This window comes from Acomys russatus, chromosome 16 (genome assembly GCF_903995435.1).
Source record: "Acomys russatus chromosome 16, mAcoRus1.1, whole genome shotgun sequence".
Classification (NCBI taxonomy): Eukaryota; Metazoa; Chordata; class Mammalia; order Rodentia; family Muridae; genus Acomys; species Acomys russatus.
Window position 1 is genome coordinate 43,766,062 of NC_067152.1, and position 18,767 is coordinate 43,784,828.

An 18,767-nucleotide genomic window follows, 5' to 3' on the forward strand; every position below is an offset into this window, starting at 1 on the left:
TCTAAGGAGGTCACTAGAGAGTCAAGACCAATTCCTCCTTCCTCAACATCTGTGGACTTACAGGTTGGGGGTTGGGACCTTTGGGTGAGAGCCTGGGGGTGGCAGTGGGAGGTAAAAGTGGGAGGGGCCTCCAGGCTGCAGAGCCAAACATTCTCCTTGCTCTGTGTGGGCCTGTCCTAGGGTGCCAGGGAGCTGCCTGGCAGCCACTGTCACCCTGGTGCTCATGGCTCTTGTTTCTCTTGTAGGGGTGGAATGTGAACCACACAGGAGGGGACAGAAGCCCAGCCTAGAGCCTCCTTCTGAGACAACAGCGCCTCAGAGGGCACAAAGAGCCTAGGTCTGATCCCCTGTGCAGTGGAGATGGGAGAAAAGGGGCTGATCTTATTGACTCTCTGCTGCTGGGCCAGCATTCAGGTTTGCAGATCCACTTGTCAGCTCAGGGCTCAAGATGTGTGCCAGAGCATGACCCGTGCATGCACATGACCTGGTGCACACACAGGACCCATGCACACACAGTACCAGTGCACACACAGGACCTGGTGCACACACAGGACCCGGTGCACACACAGGACCTGGTGCACACACAGGACCTGGTGCACACACAGGACCTGGTGCACACAGAGGACCCATGCACACACAGGACCTGATGCACACACAGGACCTGGTGCACACACAGGACCTGGTGCACACACAGGACCCGTGCACACACAGGACCTGGTGCACACAGAGGACCCATGCACACACAGGACCTGGTGCACATACAGGACCTGGTGCACACACAGGACCTGGTGCACACAGAGGACCCATGCACACACAGGACCTGATGCACACACAGGACCTGGTGCACACACAGGACCTGGTGCACACACAGGACCCGTGCACACACAGGACCTGGTGCACACAGAGGACCCATGCACACACAGGACCTGGTGCACACACAGGACCTGGTGCACACACAGGACCCGGTGCACACACAGGCCCTGGGCGGTCCTGCCCCCTCCCTGCCCGGCACCAGCCGCACCTCTTCTGCCCCAGGCGGATGGCCTTCAGTTCGCTGCCATATTTGTTTTTGATCCACTTGATGCCTTGAAGCTGGGCGTCCACGATCAGCGGCCAGCGCTCTGTGTTGCATAAGATGGTGGCGTTCTCAGTGGACATACGGTCGCTGGGCAGACCCTGGTTGTTCCAGGAGGCCACGTCTGCATCGTCCGTCAGCAGAGTCAAGGGATCCAGGCCCTCTGTGATGGGGATCGGGACCTGAGAGGGAGGGAGAGAGGGAGCTGTTCGTTCTTCCTTTCTGTGTGTGTGTGCACGTGTGCCCTTGCTCTGCAGGAAACACTTTTCTGAGTGAGATCACTTTTTTACCGACACTGCTCACTTTGCTTCCATGCCCTCAAGTTGGTACTGGCCGCATAATTTGAAGAGCGGGCTAGCGGAGGAGGCAGCCCTCACGCTGCATGTAGAAGCAGCTTTGTGGCATGCCAGAAATGTCGTCAGTCCCAGCAAATGAGGCTGATTGAGCCCCAGCGAGGGTGCGGCGTGGCTGTGTCTGGCCTGCGAGGAGCCCCTCAGTCTCCCTGAGTCATAACCACCACTGTACGTCTTTACCTTTAGCTTATTTATGTAAGGGATCCAGAATTTTTCCATCAGCTCATTCCGGTACTTCTTGGTGAAGTAACCCACGTAGGAGACGAAGGCAGAGATGAGCAGGACGTCCCCACACAGGGTAATCCCCTGGCTCTTGAAGTTCTCCACCGACTCAGCCCAGCGCACGTTTTCTGAAGCCAGTCCTCCCACAAGTCTGCGAGAGTGCAAGGAACAGGGGGCAGGGTGCCTTAGAGCAGGCTGGTGTGCCCGACTAAGTGGCCTGCCAGCCAGCAGACAAACTGCCAAGTGGACGTGTATGGACAGCAAGGTGACGTGGCAGCCTAGCGACAAACTGCCAAGTGGACGTGTATGGACAGCAAGGTGACGTGGCAGCCTAGCGACAAACTGCCAAGTGGACGTGTATGGACAGCAAGGTGACGTGGCAGCCTAGTGCCCATACCACTTCACCAATGCTTGCTTGACCCGGTGGCTCCGCAGTAGCCAAGCTTTGGAGGCAACTCATGGAAACAAAAACCCAGCACCTTGAGGTGACACTCGGGAATGCTGCATCTGCCCCCACACCCTGCCCAGGCCATCTGTGCCTGTATTGGTACCACTGTCCTCCACTGGCATACTGGGCCAGCAGGCAGTGGAGTCTGATTGAGAAAATGGCTGCTGTAGGGACTATGTAGCATCCGGGGGTGGGGTGGGGGGTGGTTGCTAGCCTCATAGGAGTGGGGACTCCAGCCTGTGTGTGGTGCTTCCTAGGCCACCAGCTGGAAGACAGGACCTTGTCCTAACTGGTACCCTGAGAGTCTGAAAGCGCTGCCCCTGGGGAAATACTGTGTGTAGGCGCCACGCCCAGCGGCCTTGCTTCCCAATGGCTCAGAGGCTGTTCTGATTTTCTTAACTGATGAGGTCACCTCCCTCCGACAGACAGTGGGGTCGTATCTGTACCACCGGCTGAGGTGGCTGAGACCTTCCCAGAGCTTCTGAACTGTGCTGACCACTGCCTAATTGATGGCTGCTGGCCCCCAGGTTGAGAGAAAAGAAGAAAGCAGGTGCTCAGACAATGGATTCTGCCTCTCAAACCCCAGAGCTGGCATGTCACCATGGAGGCTGTGAACCCTGTGTGATGACTAAAGACCTGCTAGTGGCAGGCCAGTATGGGCCAGGTGTTGTGGGGACACCCCTGTAATCCCACCAGAGCTGTGGCTGTATCAGTAGAAAGGTGCCTAGCACACACAAGGCCATGAGTTCACTGCCCAGCACTGCATAAATCACGTAGGTGGCACATGCCTGTAGCATTTGAGGAGCAGAGGCAGGGGGATCAGAAGTTCAAGGTCATCCTCTGATACACACAAGTTTGAGGCTAGCCTGGGCTACCTGAGACACTGTCTTAACAGCAGCAACAATGTGCTGGGTTTCCAGAGCAACAAGAGGACTTGATGGATGTGATGATGATTTCAATACTGGGCATAAAATCAGTTTCTTTCATACTGCTTTACCTTCCAGTAGGGCTGCCTGAGTGTGCAAAGCACAGGCATGACCAGCATTGCCCTGCAACCCAAATCCATGCAGTGCACGTCAAATATGAGTGTGCACAGACTACAAGTGAGCTGTGGCCCACGGAGCGTTACCGTGAGAGTGGCTTGTAGTAAGGCAAACAGAACAGAACGGCACCATCTGGAAGACAGTGCCTAAGCCACACATCATTAGGCGTTATAGGGAGGGAGTTAAGTCCTGAGCGAATGGGTGTTGTTAACTGTGGGCCAAGGGCCCCACAGGAGTGGCAAAGTCTTCCCGGGTGAGGCTCAGGGTGACGGCAAAGCTGTACAGTTGTGCAGAGTTTGTCCGACAAGGCTTTCTGTGCCCCTCCCTTCACAGTTACAGCCTGGAGACTAATTCTACTGAGGTGGATTTTGGTGCTTGCGGGAGGCCTAGACATCACTCTCCAAGGACACTGGGACATGTCCTGCCCAAGAGCCAGTGACTCTGGACAGTGTTCTGGGCAGGCCTGGGTGACTGGGAATTCTGTCGCCTTCTAAGAGCCATGTCCCTTTTGAGGTCTGGGAGACAGGAGACAGGAGGTGTGGCCACAGCGAGGGGTCCAGCTACCTGTTAGCTAGTGAGATCACCCTGTTGGTGGCGTCGGCCTCCTGCTGGCACTTGATTTTCTCAGCTGTTGCTTTTTCAAATGCTGAGGTGAGGTTGCTCAGGTTGGCATTCAGCTCCTGAAAAAAAAAAATCAAGTTATATAGGGGATGTTCCCAGCATCCTCCACCCCCACAGGCCCCTGGCATGCTCTACGGTGCTGCCCTCTGTCTCTCTCATGTCATTTAACAACCCAGGACCGTGCCAATGAGTTTTAAACAGATGCACTGACTGTCGGGGTGGGGTGGGTGGTGTCTCACAGGGCCTTGGGCTGGCTAGGGCTTACCGCAATCTTGTTTTTGATGCGGGATAGTTTATCCTGTGCCTCAGCCAGCTCTGCGTTGGCCTCCTCCAGGGCCTGCCTCTTGGGGGCCACGTCACAGTAGACCTCATAGAAGCGCACAATGTTGATGCACCAGGAGCACAGGCCCGCGGCAGCTGTGGACTTGGAGCGGATGAACTCAGGGTCAAAGGTGGGGTTGCCTTGGTAGGGCCTGGGAGGAAACCATGGGTGCTGAGCAGTCTGTGATGGGGCACAAGCCCTGGTTCCCGCTCCCCGTAGTTAGCTTTGCATCTCAGGCTACCCTAGTCATGGTTACAACAGCAGCACCAGGGAAATACTAACATTTCTTCTTTCTTTTTAATCTTTGTGCACGCTCTTGTGTATCTGTGTGTGTGTGTGTACAGGTCAGAGATCAACCTCAGGAGTTGTGCCTCAGCCACCATCCATCTTGCTTTTATAAACCCGAGCTCCTCCAGTGGCTAGGCCAGCTCCTCGGTGAGTCTGGGGGTGGAGCATCCTCCTGTCCGCACCTCCCCAGGGGATCACAAGCACATGCCACCAAGCCTGGTCTTTTGCTCAGTTCAATTTCAAGCTCAGTCTGCATGTTTGTGCAGGAAGGACTTTACCTATTAGCACCCATATGGCTAATCTTTACGGAGCACTTTGATGGTTACAAAAAGGAAGAATGGGACACAAACATTTGGCCACTGTGGTTAGGGACACGGGTTAGTAGACAAAAGCCAGATAACCGGGCTCTATCTCCAAGACCCCATGTGAGACTCAGATGTGGTGGCCGGCACCTATATTCCCTGAACTCCCATCATGAGGTGGGAGGCAGAGACAGGAGAGTCTCCAGGGTCACGGGTCAGCTGACCTGGAGGGTGCAGAGCAACGGAAACAAGAGAGACACCTGCTTCACAAGCTGAGAGGAAGGAATTGACTTCCAAAGTTATCCTCTGACCTCCATGCCTGTGCTGTGGTGCCAGAAAACCCACATGCTCCCCCTCTGCCACACGCAAGTGAATGTATGTTTTTAAAAAATGGCCTGTCAAACAGAATTTGGGGTACATCTTTCTCCTTTGTTCGTTCTAACTTGCCAATGAAATCATTTATAGGCAAGAAGACTGAGGTCAGGCACCTGTCTGTCCTAACACTAGAAAAGAGTGGTGGGACAGGACACATTCACGAAGTGTTCTCACGGGAGCCTGTGGCCTGTCCTATGAGCAGGCTGTGCAACAGGCTTCCTGTAGCCTTGGCCAGAGTCTGGCAAATCAAGATGTCTGAGAAGGAGGAGGAGATAGATACAGGGCAACACTCATACAGCCATTCAGGAGTGGCCAAGTGAATTCTATTTTGCAGCAATATGACACCATGGACTGGGTGTGGTGGTGCGTGACTTTTAGCCCCAGCACTTGGGAGGCAGAGGCAGGTGGATCTCAAGTTCAAAGCCAGCCTGGTCTACAGAGGGCGTTCCAGGACAGCCATGTGAACGCAAGGCATGGCAGCATGGCCCTCAGTGTCTGAAGTGCTAACATTGGGGGAGCGGGGTGCTGAGGCAGGTGGATCTCTGGAGCTCACTGCCCAGGTCCTCTTTCAGAATCCATGAGCTCCAGGTGCATTGAGAGACCCTGTCTCAAAAGTTAGGTGGCAAGCAATTGAGAAAAACATACAATGCTCATCTCTGGTCTCCGTAGGGTCATCTGTTTGGAATGTGGTTCCCAGCTTGTGACACTGTTTTAGGAGATAGTAGAAACGTAAGGACTGTGGTCTCACTGCATTGTGGATCTCTGGGACCAGGCCTGGAGGTGATTTCTATTTCTGGTGTTATTTTCTCTCTGCTGCCATAGTGTGGCCAGCCTCAAGCTCCTCCCACCACAGACTGAGCTGCTCCTGACCTGTGCCCTCCTTGCCAGTGAACTGTCTCCTCTGAACTGTGAGCCAGAACAAACCCTTTCCTCTTAAATGGCTCCCTACTAATATAAAAATAGCTGACATAGTACATTTTTTAGTGCTATTTCAACTAGGGAACATATTAGAAAGAGGGCTGGAAAGAAAGACAATAAAACAGCTTAGTGGCTGAGTGCTTCTCTACTAGCATGTGCCAGGCCCTGGTTCCAGCCCAGCACCCCTATCCATCCACCTGCATGCGTACCCACCTACCCACCCACCCACTGGTCCATGCTAACCAAACACTGAGAGTGGCACACCTACGGTAGCCCTGCTAGACTTAAAAAATATTTTAAAACATTATCATGCTCTCCTTCCTCCCTCCCTCCATCCGTGTGTGTGTGTGTGTATGTGTGTGCGTGTGCATGTTGTCCTGGAACCCTCTTTATAGACCTGGCTGGCCTCAGATCTGCCTGCCTCTGGGATTAAAGGTGTGCACTACCATGCCCAGCTTAAAAATGTTATTACGTTTTATCTGTGCATATGCGCATGCTTTTGTGTGTGTGCCCACGGTGGGGACAGAGCATAAGCTGTGGGAGCCACTTCTCTCCTTCCACCATACCATGTGAGTCCTGGAGACTGAACTCAGGCTGTGGGGCATGGTGGCAAGCGTCTTTACCTACAGAGCCCCCTCCCCAGCCCCCACAGCACTCTTTGCCTGCGCCTTAAGTAATTCCATATTGATCAAACAGTTCTATCACTTCAGCTGTCTCCTCTGTAAACAGGGGCTGGAGATACTGAGGTCACAGTGTGGCCTTCTTCTCCAGCCAGGGATAACTGGCACCAGAGGGTACGAGACAAGGACACATAGCCTGGGGTGCTTGCACAATGTGAATGTTAGTGGGGTTCCCAAGAGGCCCGAACAGTGGGGTCGCACAACAGCAGAACCCCAGTGAGCCCTCAAGGTGTGGTGAGCCCACCTGCCTGTATGTGTGACAAGAACTTATGCTTGTACACCCTGGGGTTGTGTTCGTGTGTGCGTGTGTGGCCAGCTGCTCTGGCACAGACAGACCTCTGGGCAGGGCTGGCCTCTTCCTGGTCCTGTGGGCCTAGGTTGTCTCCCCACCCCCGCCCCCGCCCCTGCCTGCTGTATATGGGAGAAACTGTGATCTGACTGTGCAGGTGCAGGTCTTTCCACTTGCCCCAGCTCCCTTCCTGTGGGGGAGACAGAGGTGACAGCCCCCCCCCCCGGAATGAGACTGCCCTTTTCCTTGACTTTCCCGTCATGGCTCCAGGGTGCAGGTGCAGGCAAGCCCTGCCCTACCGCTTACTTGAAGGCCTTGAGACAGGCTTCGGGGATGTGTTCCTTGTCGAACCTCTTGAGCGAGTCTAGGAACGTGTCCACCTTGCCCATCATGATCTTGGCAGCCTTCCAGCTCTTGTCCTTGGGGATCTTGCCCCCTGGGGCCGTCAGGATCATGACAGCAGCTGTGACATTGACCACAGCGTCCGGCGGGGACCCGAAGGACTTCAGCTCAGTCAGGTTGTTCTACAGGGACAAGTGCATGGTGTCAATACTGACCTCACTTGGCCATCCTAGCCCCCATTTCTTTCCACTTCCTGTGTCACCTTGTTCAGAGTATCCAGGGCCTCTTGTGCGGCCAACAGTGCTGGCTCAGCCTTGGCAAGGTCTGTTTCACAGGCTTTTTGTTTCTCAGTGACATTCTAGAAGGATGACAAACAGGAAAAGTTCAGTGTAGGCCTGTCCAAACATCCACCCATCAACCCATCTATCCACCCACCCACCCATCCACCCACACACCCACCCACCCATCCACCCACCCACCCATCCACCTGTCCATCTACCCACCCATCTACCCAACTGTCTACCCGCCCACCCCTCTGAGAAGGGCAGGCAGGGGATGGGGAAATGAGGTGAATTCTCCTCCCAGCCACAGCCAAAGTCCAGTGCTTCTGAGCTCCTGACACCAGACACCAAGTATCTTTGTTTTTGTTGGTTGTCCCAGTCACTGGTGTCACTCAGATGAGACCAACCATCTGCTGAGGGACGCTCAGCTGGGACTGGGTTCTTCTACCAGCTCCGGCCCCCAGAGCTGAAGGGAGCTCCATCCCTTCCTCCCTCTCCCTCTTCACTTTGAGATCATGTTGTGCTTGTGTGATGCTTTCAAAACAAGATATTTCAGAACACGACACCCATTCCTCTCATTCACACCAGTGCACACTCACTCACTCATGGGGGCACACCAGTGCACACTCACTCACGAGGCCACACCAGTACTCACTCACTCACTCACTCACTCACTCACTCACTCATGGGGGCACACCAGTACTCACTCACTCACTCACTCATGGGGGCACACCAGTACTCACTCACTCACTCACTCATGGGGGCACACCAGTACTCACTCACTCACTCACAGGGGCACACCAGTACTCACTCACTCACTCACTCACTCACTCACTCACTCACAGGGGCACACCAGTACTCACTCACTCACTCACTCACTCACTCACTCACTCAAAGGGGCACAACAGTACTCACTCACTCACAGGGGCACACCAGTACTCACTCACTCACTCACTCATGGGGGCACACCCGTACTCACTCACTCACTCACTCATGGGGGCACACCAGTACTCACTCACTCACTCACAGGGGCACACCAGTACTCACTCACTCACTCACAGGGGCACACCAGTACTCACTCACTCACTCACTCACAGGGGCACACCAGCACTCACTCACTCACTCATGGGGGCACACCAGTACTCACTCACTCACTCATGGGGGCACACCAGTACTCACTCACTCACTCACAGGGGCACACCAGTACTCACTCACTCACTCACAGGGGCACACCAGTACTCACTCACTCACTCACTCACAGGGGCACACCAGCACTCACTCACTCACTCACTCACTCACAGGGGCACACCAGCCGGGGGGGGGGGTTGGGGGAGGTAAGTGCCAAGACATTACCCATTGCATGCTGTCACCAAGGAACTGTCATAAGGTCTTTGTTTGGCCTTGGGTCCTATGGCACCTGCTAGCTACAGACCCTGGGAAAGCTATGGACCACCCCGGCCTCAGCTTCCCTATCTACATCACAGGCTTTTGGGTCTGCAGGCTAAAAGCAGAGCAGGGACCCAGCTCTGGCCATCCAAGCACGGGCCTTCTTCCTGCTCAGCTCTCGGTGGGAACTTCTCAGGCCCTGCCTGGCGGGTCCAGGGAAGAAACTGTGTGCCCAGGGTGTGAAGGACCACTTGCCAAATGGGAGCCAGTGCCACCTCCAAACAGTGGGACCTAATTTATCCACTGTCCAGATACGGGCCTGAGGCTATGCCCCTGAGCCAATTGTCTCTACCTGGCAATTTGACCCTCACACACTGACAGAAACCAGTACTCCATTTAGATGTGAAGGGAGGCCGGGCCTGGTGACACAGGTCTTTAATCTCTCCTACTTGGGAGGCCGAGGTGGGAGGGTTGCAAGTTCAAGGCTCATGGGCAACTTGGTAAGATCCTGTCTCAGGATACAAAGTCCTAAGAGGGCTGGAGATGTGACTTCATGGCACAGGACCTCCCAGTTAGCCCGTGTGAGGTACCAGGCTCAGTCTCTAGTGCCACCAAAACCACAACAACACAAACAAAGATGACGACGGAGCAGATGAAGTGTTGCCGTCTGGCAGGGCAAGGCTGGATTAGGCGTCACCAGCTCCCAGATACTGCAATGGAGGGGCTCTCCCATGAGAAGCTTGGCTGGCTATGGGCATTCTCTAAGGAGAGCCGTCTTAGAGTCCAGCCTGCACCAGGGCGGGGCCTTCTCTCCTGGGGGTCCCTGGGCTGGGAGGTTTGTCCTTGTCCTGGGACCCACCTTGTTGATGACCTCGACTTTGACCTCCTCCTCATCCGCGATGGCCTTTTCCTTGCTGACCTTCTCGGTCTCCACGCCCACCACCTGGATCAACTTGTCCGCATTCTCATTCTTCTGTTTCAGCTCGGCCTCCTGAACCGCCAGCTTGGCCTTCAGGTCGTCCACCTAGGGAGGGAGGAGCCAGGAGACTGCAGCAGCCTGCTGAGGACCGCAGCCTTGGTGGCTCCCAACTCCCAATGACTCTTTTCTGGAGTCTTTTTAGTATGTCAAAGGAAATATTTTCTTTAATTTATTTTATGAATTTATTCATAGCACATCTCAATTGTTATCCCATCCCTTGTATCATCCCATTCCTCCCTCCCTCCCATTTTCCCCCTACTCCCCTCCCCTATGACTGTGACTGAGGGGGACCTCCTCCCCCTGTATATGCTCATAGGGTATCAAGTCTCTTCTTGGTTTCAAAGGAAATCTCATATTGAGCAACAGTGTATGCAGGAAGCCTCATATCTAAGACCCAAGGTATGCTGGGAGTCACGGTGACCACATTAAAAAATGTCAACTAAACTGTGGGGGGGGGGGGCAATGCACAAGTGTGTGATCCTAGCACCTGGGAGGCAGAGGCAGGAAGACTGCCAAAGTTTCAAGGCTAGCCTGGTCTACACAGTGAGTTCCAGGCCAGACAGGATTACAAAGTGGGATCCCATTAATAAAAATTGTCAGTCAAGAAATTGTTGAAGGTCTTGGGATAGGTGTTTGAGGTCCTGCAGGTTGGGAGAAGCTGGGACTCCTGGGAGCTACTGAGAGGCCCATCTTGGTCTAACCTAGGGAGGGAGGGGGCGGCTGGGAATCGTGGGACAGGGCTGTGGAGGTGCAGTCCCTGGACACCACACAGAGGGTGTTTAAAGCCAGGCGGAAACCTTGGAAATCAACGTGGCACAAAAGAAAGACGCGTAAGATGCCTGTGCGTGGGCGCCCATGAACGGCTTCCCTGGGCACAAGGCATGACGGCGCGGACTGCATGTAAACCATCACCACGTGTGTAAGCGCCCGCTGTGATGCTGATGCCATCAAAGCGCTTCTCATCTGTTGCTTTGACGGTGCACACCCATTCTCTGGAGTCAGGCTTGTCCCACTGCGTGGGATGCTCGGCGCCCCCACCTGCGACTGCACCCCAGGTAATGGAGGCCCAGCTACGGTGAGAAGGCTCTACGGCAGCGGCGGCCCGGGCCCCAGGGCTCCCACCTGAGAGGCCGTGCTCTGCAGCTTCATGAGGCCGTTCTCCAGCCGCTCGATTTTGGCTACCAGCTCCATCCTCTTCTTGGCCAGCAGGTTCTGGTACAGCTTTATCTGCTCCAGGAAGGTCTTGGGCGTGGTATAGTTGTAACGCCTCTCCGTTGCCAGGTACACCTTGGACATCTCGTTGACAGTGGTGTGCACGTAGGACATGAAAAGACTGATAGAGGTTTTCACCTCGGGCTGCAAACCGGGATAGAAGGGGGATGGGCTGGGCGGGTCATCCCTGGGCCCCAAACGACACATCCACTCCTCCCAGGGCGCCCCCCCCCCACCATGGAGGGCCTAGGAGAAGAGGGGGCCGTTGCTGGCCCTAGGAGACTCACCCAGACCCTGGAGGAGCTGAACCAAGGCCTGTCCTGCCTCAAGTGTCAAGAGGTGCACAAGAGGGGCTGAGTTCGAGGCCAGAACCCATGTAAAAAATGCCCACTGTGGCGGCACTTGCTTGTAATGCCAAGACTGGGGGGGTTGGGGCAGGAGCATTCCTAGGGTTTGCTATCCAGCCAGTCTCTGAATAAACAGCAAGTTCCAGGCTAGTGAGAGACTGCTTCTCAAAGGAAGTAGATTGTGTTCCTGAAGATGGTACCCAAGATACTCCTCTGGGTTAACACGCACACATGCACACACTCACAAACTGAGTACTTTTTTTTTTAAAGCAGAGAGAGAGAAAGAACTAAAAAGCAATGTGGGAGAGCAAAGCAGCTTGAGCTGGGTGGAGTGTCAGGTGACTTGGTGTCACTGGAGAGTTTATTCTAGTGCCTGGGACCCGGCAGAGCCTATCGCTTGACAGACACGTGCCCCATGCTCGTATGCCAAGAAAGCACAGAGCTGGGGCTTGGGGAGGGGCAGTTGTTATTTTAGCCACTGTCTCATGTGGCCTAGGCTGGGCGCAGACCTGTTTGCCTACCCGAGGCTGGGTCTTGACACTCCCCCAACCCATCTCCATCTCACGAGGGAACACGCTTGCCCATGCCAGCTACTACACCAGCAAAGCCTCGTGGGGCCTTTCCTACACTGGTCCCCTGGGCTTGGTGACTCTGACATCTGCCTCCCTCCCTGAGGACGAGCCCTTGGAGCCTCTGCCCCACAGATGGCCCGAGCAGCACCTCTGTTTCAATCTTGGTTGATCTGCAAATGGGCTCACTGATGCCGCGGCCCTGGCCAGCACCCTCGGCCGTTCCTGCTTGGAAGGACGCCCATGTTGGGGACTGGAGTCTGACTCTGGGCATGCTCTGTCTCACCTGGATGCCCTCTGTCTCCTGCAGGAAGCGCGCACTGACGGACACCAAAGCATCTTCTGGCCACTCGTGGAACCAGTTGATGGCTGTACAGTTCACCACAGCGGGGAACTTCCGGGCTCGCACACGCAGGACAGAGCCCACGGGGGAGAAGCAGAGAATCACCTGGATGTGGACGAAGGCAAATGTCTGTGGGGTACTAAGGTTAGCCCTGTAGGCAGATGGCTCTGTAGGAAGCACATTGCTCTCCAGGCCTTCCGTGCCCATCGGGGCAGCTCTGCAGAGTGGTGTGGGGCATGGCCGGGTACCTCAACTCTAACTAGCGCAGGATAACCTCACACCTGGCTGGATTAGGAAGGAGTGGGGGATGGCTCCTGCCCTAGGCAGATAAGGCTGACATATTTTGAATTCAGCTGGCCACGGAGCATCTCCTTCAGGCCCAGAAGGCCAATTTCCAGACGAAACACTGGCCTCCTGGGCCTCCCTGGAAACTGGGCTAGACAGAGTTGTGGAGAAATGCCCCAGGCTCTCCTGATGGGTGGAGACATTGCTTCTCATAGTCTCGGCCTTCCTGGTGCTCACTCTGCCCCTTCCTTTCAGGAGCGTGGTGTTTGTCTGGGTGGAACGGGCTGGTATGTGGAACAGCACAATGGCTCGACTTCCCGATCTCTCTAAGGATGATGTGGCATCCGCAGCCCTTGGTGGCCAGGGCCTTAACAGACAGTGGGCACAGGCTGTAACCATCAGTAGCTCAAGTTCCACAGGCAACATCTATTGGCAGGACCGTGTGAGCCAGAGAGGGACACAGAGGGGACATTGTCTTGCTATACTAGTGGGGAACACGTGACCACAGAATCTCAAGTGGGGAACACTAGTGGGGAATCTCAGCATGGCAGTGGTATAGAGGGCTTAGCTTGCTCTACAGGCAATGCTTGGGGTCAAAGGGCAGCTTCTTGCTCTAATTTTTTTTATTTATTATTGTGTGTATGTCTGTATATCGTGTGTGTGTGTGTGTGTGTGTGTGTGTGTGTGTGTGTGTGTGTGTGAACAACTTTGTGGAACAGGATGGCTCCTTCCACATCTTCCAACTTCATGTTGGTTCTGAGGACTGGACCCAGGTCATTAGGCTCGTGTGGCAAGTGCTTTTACCTGCCCTAGCCAGCTTGCCACCCCTGAAGGTGTGCTCTTCAATTTTTAAAAATTAAGCCTGGCATGGTGGTGCACACCTTTAATTCCAGCACTTGGGAGGCAAAGGCAGGTGGATCTGTGTGAGAGAGAAGGAAGGGGGTGGCGGGGGACGGGGTGGGGGGGTGGAGAGAGAGAGAGAAAGAGAGAGAGAGAGAGAGAATATATGTGAGATGTGAGAGCCAGAAAAAAAGGCTTGGATGTTGGATGCCCTGGAGCTGAAGTTACAGGTAATTGTAAGCTGCCTGACGTGGGTGCTGGGAATGGAACTCAGGTCCCCCGGAGGAACAGCCAGTGAGTGCTCTTCCCTGGTCTTTCTCTCTAGCCTCTCAACCTTTCACTGCAAGGCTTCCTCCAGCGCTGGGGCGCCTCTCTCTGGCAGCCATATAAAACGAACCCCAGGCCCCAGCTCCTCAGCTGCTCCCCAAGGTCACCACCCTCTCCTGATGGGCTTTCACGTCCTGGGATGGAATAGTCCCGAGCTCTACAGAGGAAGGAAGTCCCAGGCTCCGGGGGGGGGGGGGGGGGGGGAGAGCTGAACCTGGGGCAGCTGTGCAGGGGTGGCAGGGTCCTCCTTCCTACCTTGAGCTGTTTGCGCACTTTCTCAATGAAGAACTTCCAGCAATTCTCTCGGGTGTCGGTCATCCCGAGGGACTTCACCTGCGGCCGCATGGAGGAGATGATGTTTTCCAGGTCGTCTTCCCCAAACAGGCCTGGGATCTCCCCGGAGGCTAGCAAGTCGTTGATCAGCACCAGGAACTGCTCCTCGGCCACCTGGGAGTCCGTCATCAGGAACACCGAGGCCATGTTCTTCACGGCGGACTTGATGTACTGGGCCGCCAGGTCCATCTGGATTGAACAAGGACAGCGGAGGGCATGTCCTCCACTGGGGAACGTTCTCCACACTCAGCAAGGATACTGAAGCTTCCCGGGAAGCTTCCCAGGAGCACCTGGATGAGGCCTGAACCCTCCAAGGGAGCATGACCATCCTCCCGGCAGCCATAAGCCCAGCTGCCTGGTGCAGGGTGGACGGGCCCTTGGGAAGCTTGCGGCCTGGACACAAACCCAAGGACACCATGCTTCAAACAGTCAGACACTAAGGGACGGACACTAGGAGTCCACTTGCATGAGGTCCTTAGAGCTGCCACACTCACAGAGGAGGACCTGAGAAGGGGCAGGCGGCCAGGGTTGAGGATGGGAGGGGGGGGGTTCAACTTTAAGGCTTTTTTGTTATTTTGTTGCATTTTAAAATGCATATATGTATTTGCCACAGCACATGTGTGGAGGTCAGAGGAAAACCTGTGGGGATCACTTCTTTCCTTCTACCCCGTGGGGCTCCAGGATCGAATTTAGGAGCACTGAGCCATCTCACCTGCCATGTTGGTTTTGACCTAGGGTCTCATGCACCCCAGGCTAGCCCTGAGCTTGGTAAGGCTTGCACAGCTAAGGCTAAACTTGGACTCCTGATTCTCCCAGCTCCACCTCCCAAGTGCTGGGGATGCAGGTGTATGTGACATCTTGGCTTCTGGAGAGAGACGGTGGGCTAGCAAGGTCCACACGCTGAACACAGAACCAGCAAGTTCCAGGACCAAATCCTGGGGCATGACCAGTCCCCAGAGTGGCCTCACCATGGCATTTTCCTTCTACAATCCTGGAAGGCCCAGAGAAATAACTGCACTTTCGCCAGTGGCTTCTTCCGGGCTCTCCTGGGGCACTCCAGCCTGCCACACAGAACCACACTTCAGCAGTGGCTCTCCATGACCCCCTCAAACCTTCAAAACCAGCACCACCTGGGTGGCTCTCCCACAGTAGCCAAGTCTGGCTGCCTGCATGAGATGCAGCCGTGGCTTCCCTCCCCCCCCCCCCCCCCCCCCCCCCCCCCCGCCCCTCCTGAACCATAACTTGTGTCTCTGAGGAACTACTCCACGTACTCCACAAGACTTCACGGCAACAGCGCTGGGCTTTTCTTAATTACGGCCGATCCTCCAGCCTCAGCTGACCAGCATCTATTGTCCCCACAAAGGTTTTACTCTAGTGGTGCTGGTCTCTTGTTAATTATGGCTGATTCTTTACCACCAGCTGACAGGCTCTTAGCTCAAAATGTCATACGCAAATGGCCCTGGTGAAGTCTTTTAAGGGACTCTCAAACTTTGCTCTGAAATGTCCCAAGTCAGGCCTCCACTGTCTCAGCATGCTTACCTTCTGAGATCCCACACACCAGCCCTCTGAGCTCTAAGCACTAGATGGCTTTTCCAGCCCAAAGTTCAAATGCCTCCCCACACACACACACACACACACACACACACACACACACACACACACACACACACACACACGCCTGTCACAGCGATACCTCATGGCCTGGTACCAATTTCTGTGTTTAAGGTTTCTATTGCTGTGATGAAACACCATGACCAAAAGCAATTGGCACACGCCTTTAACCCCAGCACTTGGGAGGCAGAGGCAAGCAGATCTCTGAGTTCGAGGCCAGCGATGGCCTTCATAGAAAGGGCCAATTCCAGCTTACAGCTCTCACAGGAAGCTAAGGACAGCAGGAACTGAAGCAGATGCCTTGGAAGGATGATGCTAATTGGATTGCTCCTTGTGGTTCTTCAGCCCTCCCTCTCTCCCTCCTTCCTTCCTTCCTTCCTTCCCTCCAGGGTTTCACCTTGTAACCCTGGCTGCCCTCTGTACTAGACCATGCTGGCCTCGAACTCACAGAGATCTGCTTGCCTCTGCCTTCTGAGTGCTGGGATTACAAGCGTGCACCACCACGTCCGGCTCTCAGCTTGCTTTTTTAGAGCACCCAGAACCATCACTGAAGGGAGGCAACACCTGCAGTGAGCCAAGCCTTCCAGCATCAATCACCAAGCAACAACATGCATCGCAGAACAGGCTGACGGGCCATTTCTCAACTGAGGCCCCTCTTCCAAACAATACGGCTTATGTCAAGTTGATCAGATGAGCCAGCGTGCCCTCCTGTTCTCCCTGTAGGGCTTGGGATGGAACCAGAGGCCTGGTGTTGTCCATGCCTGGTAAATGCTCCACTACTGAGCTGTATACAGTGGGTTTGCTTGTTTTTTGGAGACTGGGTCTCACTATGACTTGGAACGCTAAAGCCTTCTGCCTCTCTTGCCTTCTAAGTATCAGATTACAGGTATGTGCCACCACACCTGGCCTGGTTTCCTTCAGCAAGGCCTACTATGCTCTCTAATAGGTTGTACAGAAGTTCACAAAGAGCTCCTGGGTAGCTAGCTCATCCATTGTATAGGAGCCCAAGCCACTGAGGCCTTCCAGTTTAGAGAAGCATCACCCAGGTTCCTCTTTAGGGGTTTAATTGGTGGTCAAAAGCAAGGCTCAAGCTAATTTTTGGCAACCTAATTTGGCAGCCAGTGAGTGCTGGGCATGGCAGCACACACCTTTAATCCCAGCACTTGGGAGGCAGAGGCAGGCAGATCTCTGTGAGTTCGAGGCCAGCCTGGTCTACAAAGCAAGTCCAGGACAGCCGGCCAAGGCTACACAGAGAAACCTTGTCTCAAACAAACAAACAAACAAACCAAAAAGAAAGAAAGAAAAGTGGGAGAGAGAGAGAGAGAGAGAGAGAGAGAGAGAAGAGAAGAGAAGAGAAGAGAAGAGAAGAGAAGAGAAGAGAAGAGAAGAGGAAGCTCTGAATTTGGAAAAGCTGAGACTGCGAGGGGATTCTGCACAGCAGTGACCTTGGGAGCAGCCTCAGGGTGAGGGCCTCCTGTGACAGCACTGAGGTGGGGCGGGGACAGTGTTTATATATTTCAGTGCACCACCAGCATCTAAATCCAGCATTTGCCCCAAGAAGCAGGAAGGATGGCAACTGTTTCCAGATGGCACGTGGCAGCAGCTGCTAACAGGGCTGCCCCCACAGTCCACTGCTGGGACAAGTGAAGGCAAGGACGCTGCCCACCTGGTGCTATGGCCAAAAAAGTAGATTCTGGAAAAGCTGCTGGGCCACAGAAGCCTGGGGTCACTGCTAGGCGGCTCCTCACCCAAGGAGCCTCCTTACCCGCATCCTTTTGAGAATTCTGTCTCCCAGTTGCTCCTGGAGAACCCACTACAATCAAGACCACAGGGAATTTATTTATTTATTTTTTTACCCAGGCCTGCCCAGAACCTCTGCAGCTCTGACCTTGTGGCAAGCTACACTGACCTAAAGCCTGACCATGTCCCTCATCTCTGCTGACTGGTGCTGTCCAGTATCTTGTCCTGCACGCAGGGCCACCCTGGAGTCTGTCCCTTCCTCTGGGACATTGCCACCACACTCCACCACCACCCCCAGTCCCCCCCACCTGGCTCCTCTCTTGTGTGCCTGGCAACCCTTCCCCACAGGCCACCCTCTGCATCACCCTGTCTTCCATGACTCTTTTGTTCTAACCCTGCCCCTCCCTTTGCTCACACATCTGTCTTGGGGCGAAGACCAGTGATTTCCACGTGGTACCCTAAGTGCTTCCAAGTACACTCCTAAATCTCCTCGCCCATCTTTAGCCTATGGCGGGTGGCTGCTGCTTCTAGGACTCACTTTAATGAAGGCACGCGGTCACCTCAGCACCACAGCACCACACCAAGACAGCTTGACTGCTCAGGACACTGCTCCCCTCATATATGTGGGGAGTCTCTTCCCTAGCTTGCTCTCCACTTGTAGCTCTGGGTCTGCAGAGGGAGGAGGCTAGGCCACCACAGGTGTAGACTGGCAGATTGCTAGGCCACATTGACAGTGCTGCTGTGGCTGATGTCCATCAGTAGAAGACTGGACACTACAATCTGCTCTAAAGCAAAGACTCAAGTGATGAAGGCCCCCACGGGGATGGAACACGAGTTAGCTGATGGATGGGACGAAACCTTCCAAAACACATGGCTCCTGGGGGTGAGGGCCCAAACAGCATCTGAGTCGGTGTGGTGATATCACTGAAGACAGACACTGTGTGAGGGCGTGCTGCAGAAGGCCTCACATGGGGAGGCCCTGTCCCTTCATACTAGCGTTTGAAGATACCAAGTTGGCTAGTCTTGTTATGTGCAGGAAACAAGGCAGTTGGTCCAGAGGTAGGTAGTGGTTCCTGGCCCACACTCCTGACCTCCACAGTCCCCACCAGTGCCTCCTGTCCCCTTCAGATCCTCACCTGCACCCCACATCCCAGGCACTGAGCCACCAAGCTCCAGACCTGTACAATGAGGCCGGGGACTGCTGCACTTGCTATGGGGAGCATCCCTTAGGGGCTC

General features: G+C 54.7%; 1 protein-coding gene across 1 annotated transcript in view; it reads right to left on the reverse strand.

Annotated features, from left to right (window-relative positions):
- The window catches only part of Dnah17 (dynein axonemal heavy chain 17), a 108,332-nt gene that overhangs the window by 22,488 nt on the left and 67,077 nt on the right, over positions 1-18,767 (reverse strand). Inside the window, exons 54-63 of the mRNA XM_051159135.1 lie at positions 14,103-14,369; positions 12,339-12,500; positions 11,047-11,280; positions 9,805-9,969; positions 7,541-7,636; positions 7,243-7,460; positions 4,028-4,235; positions 3,706-3,821; positions 1,609-1,801; positions 1,022-1,257 (exon numbers count right to left, since the gene is read on the reverse strand). Of these exons, the coding sequence (XP_051015092.1) occupies positions 1,022-1,257; positions 1,609-1,801; positions 3,706-3,821; positions 4,028-4,235; positions 7,243-7,460; positions 7,541-7,636; positions 9,805-9,969; positions 11,047-11,280; positions 12,339-12,500; positions 14,103-14,369 (1,895 nt within the window). The remainder of the gene's footprint in view (positions 1-1,021; positions 1,258-1,608; positions 1,802-3,705; positions 3,822-4,027; positions 4,236-7,242; positions 7,461-7,540; positions 7,637-9,804; positions 9,970-11,046; positions 11,281-12,338; positions 12,501-14,102; positions 14,370-18,767) is intronic.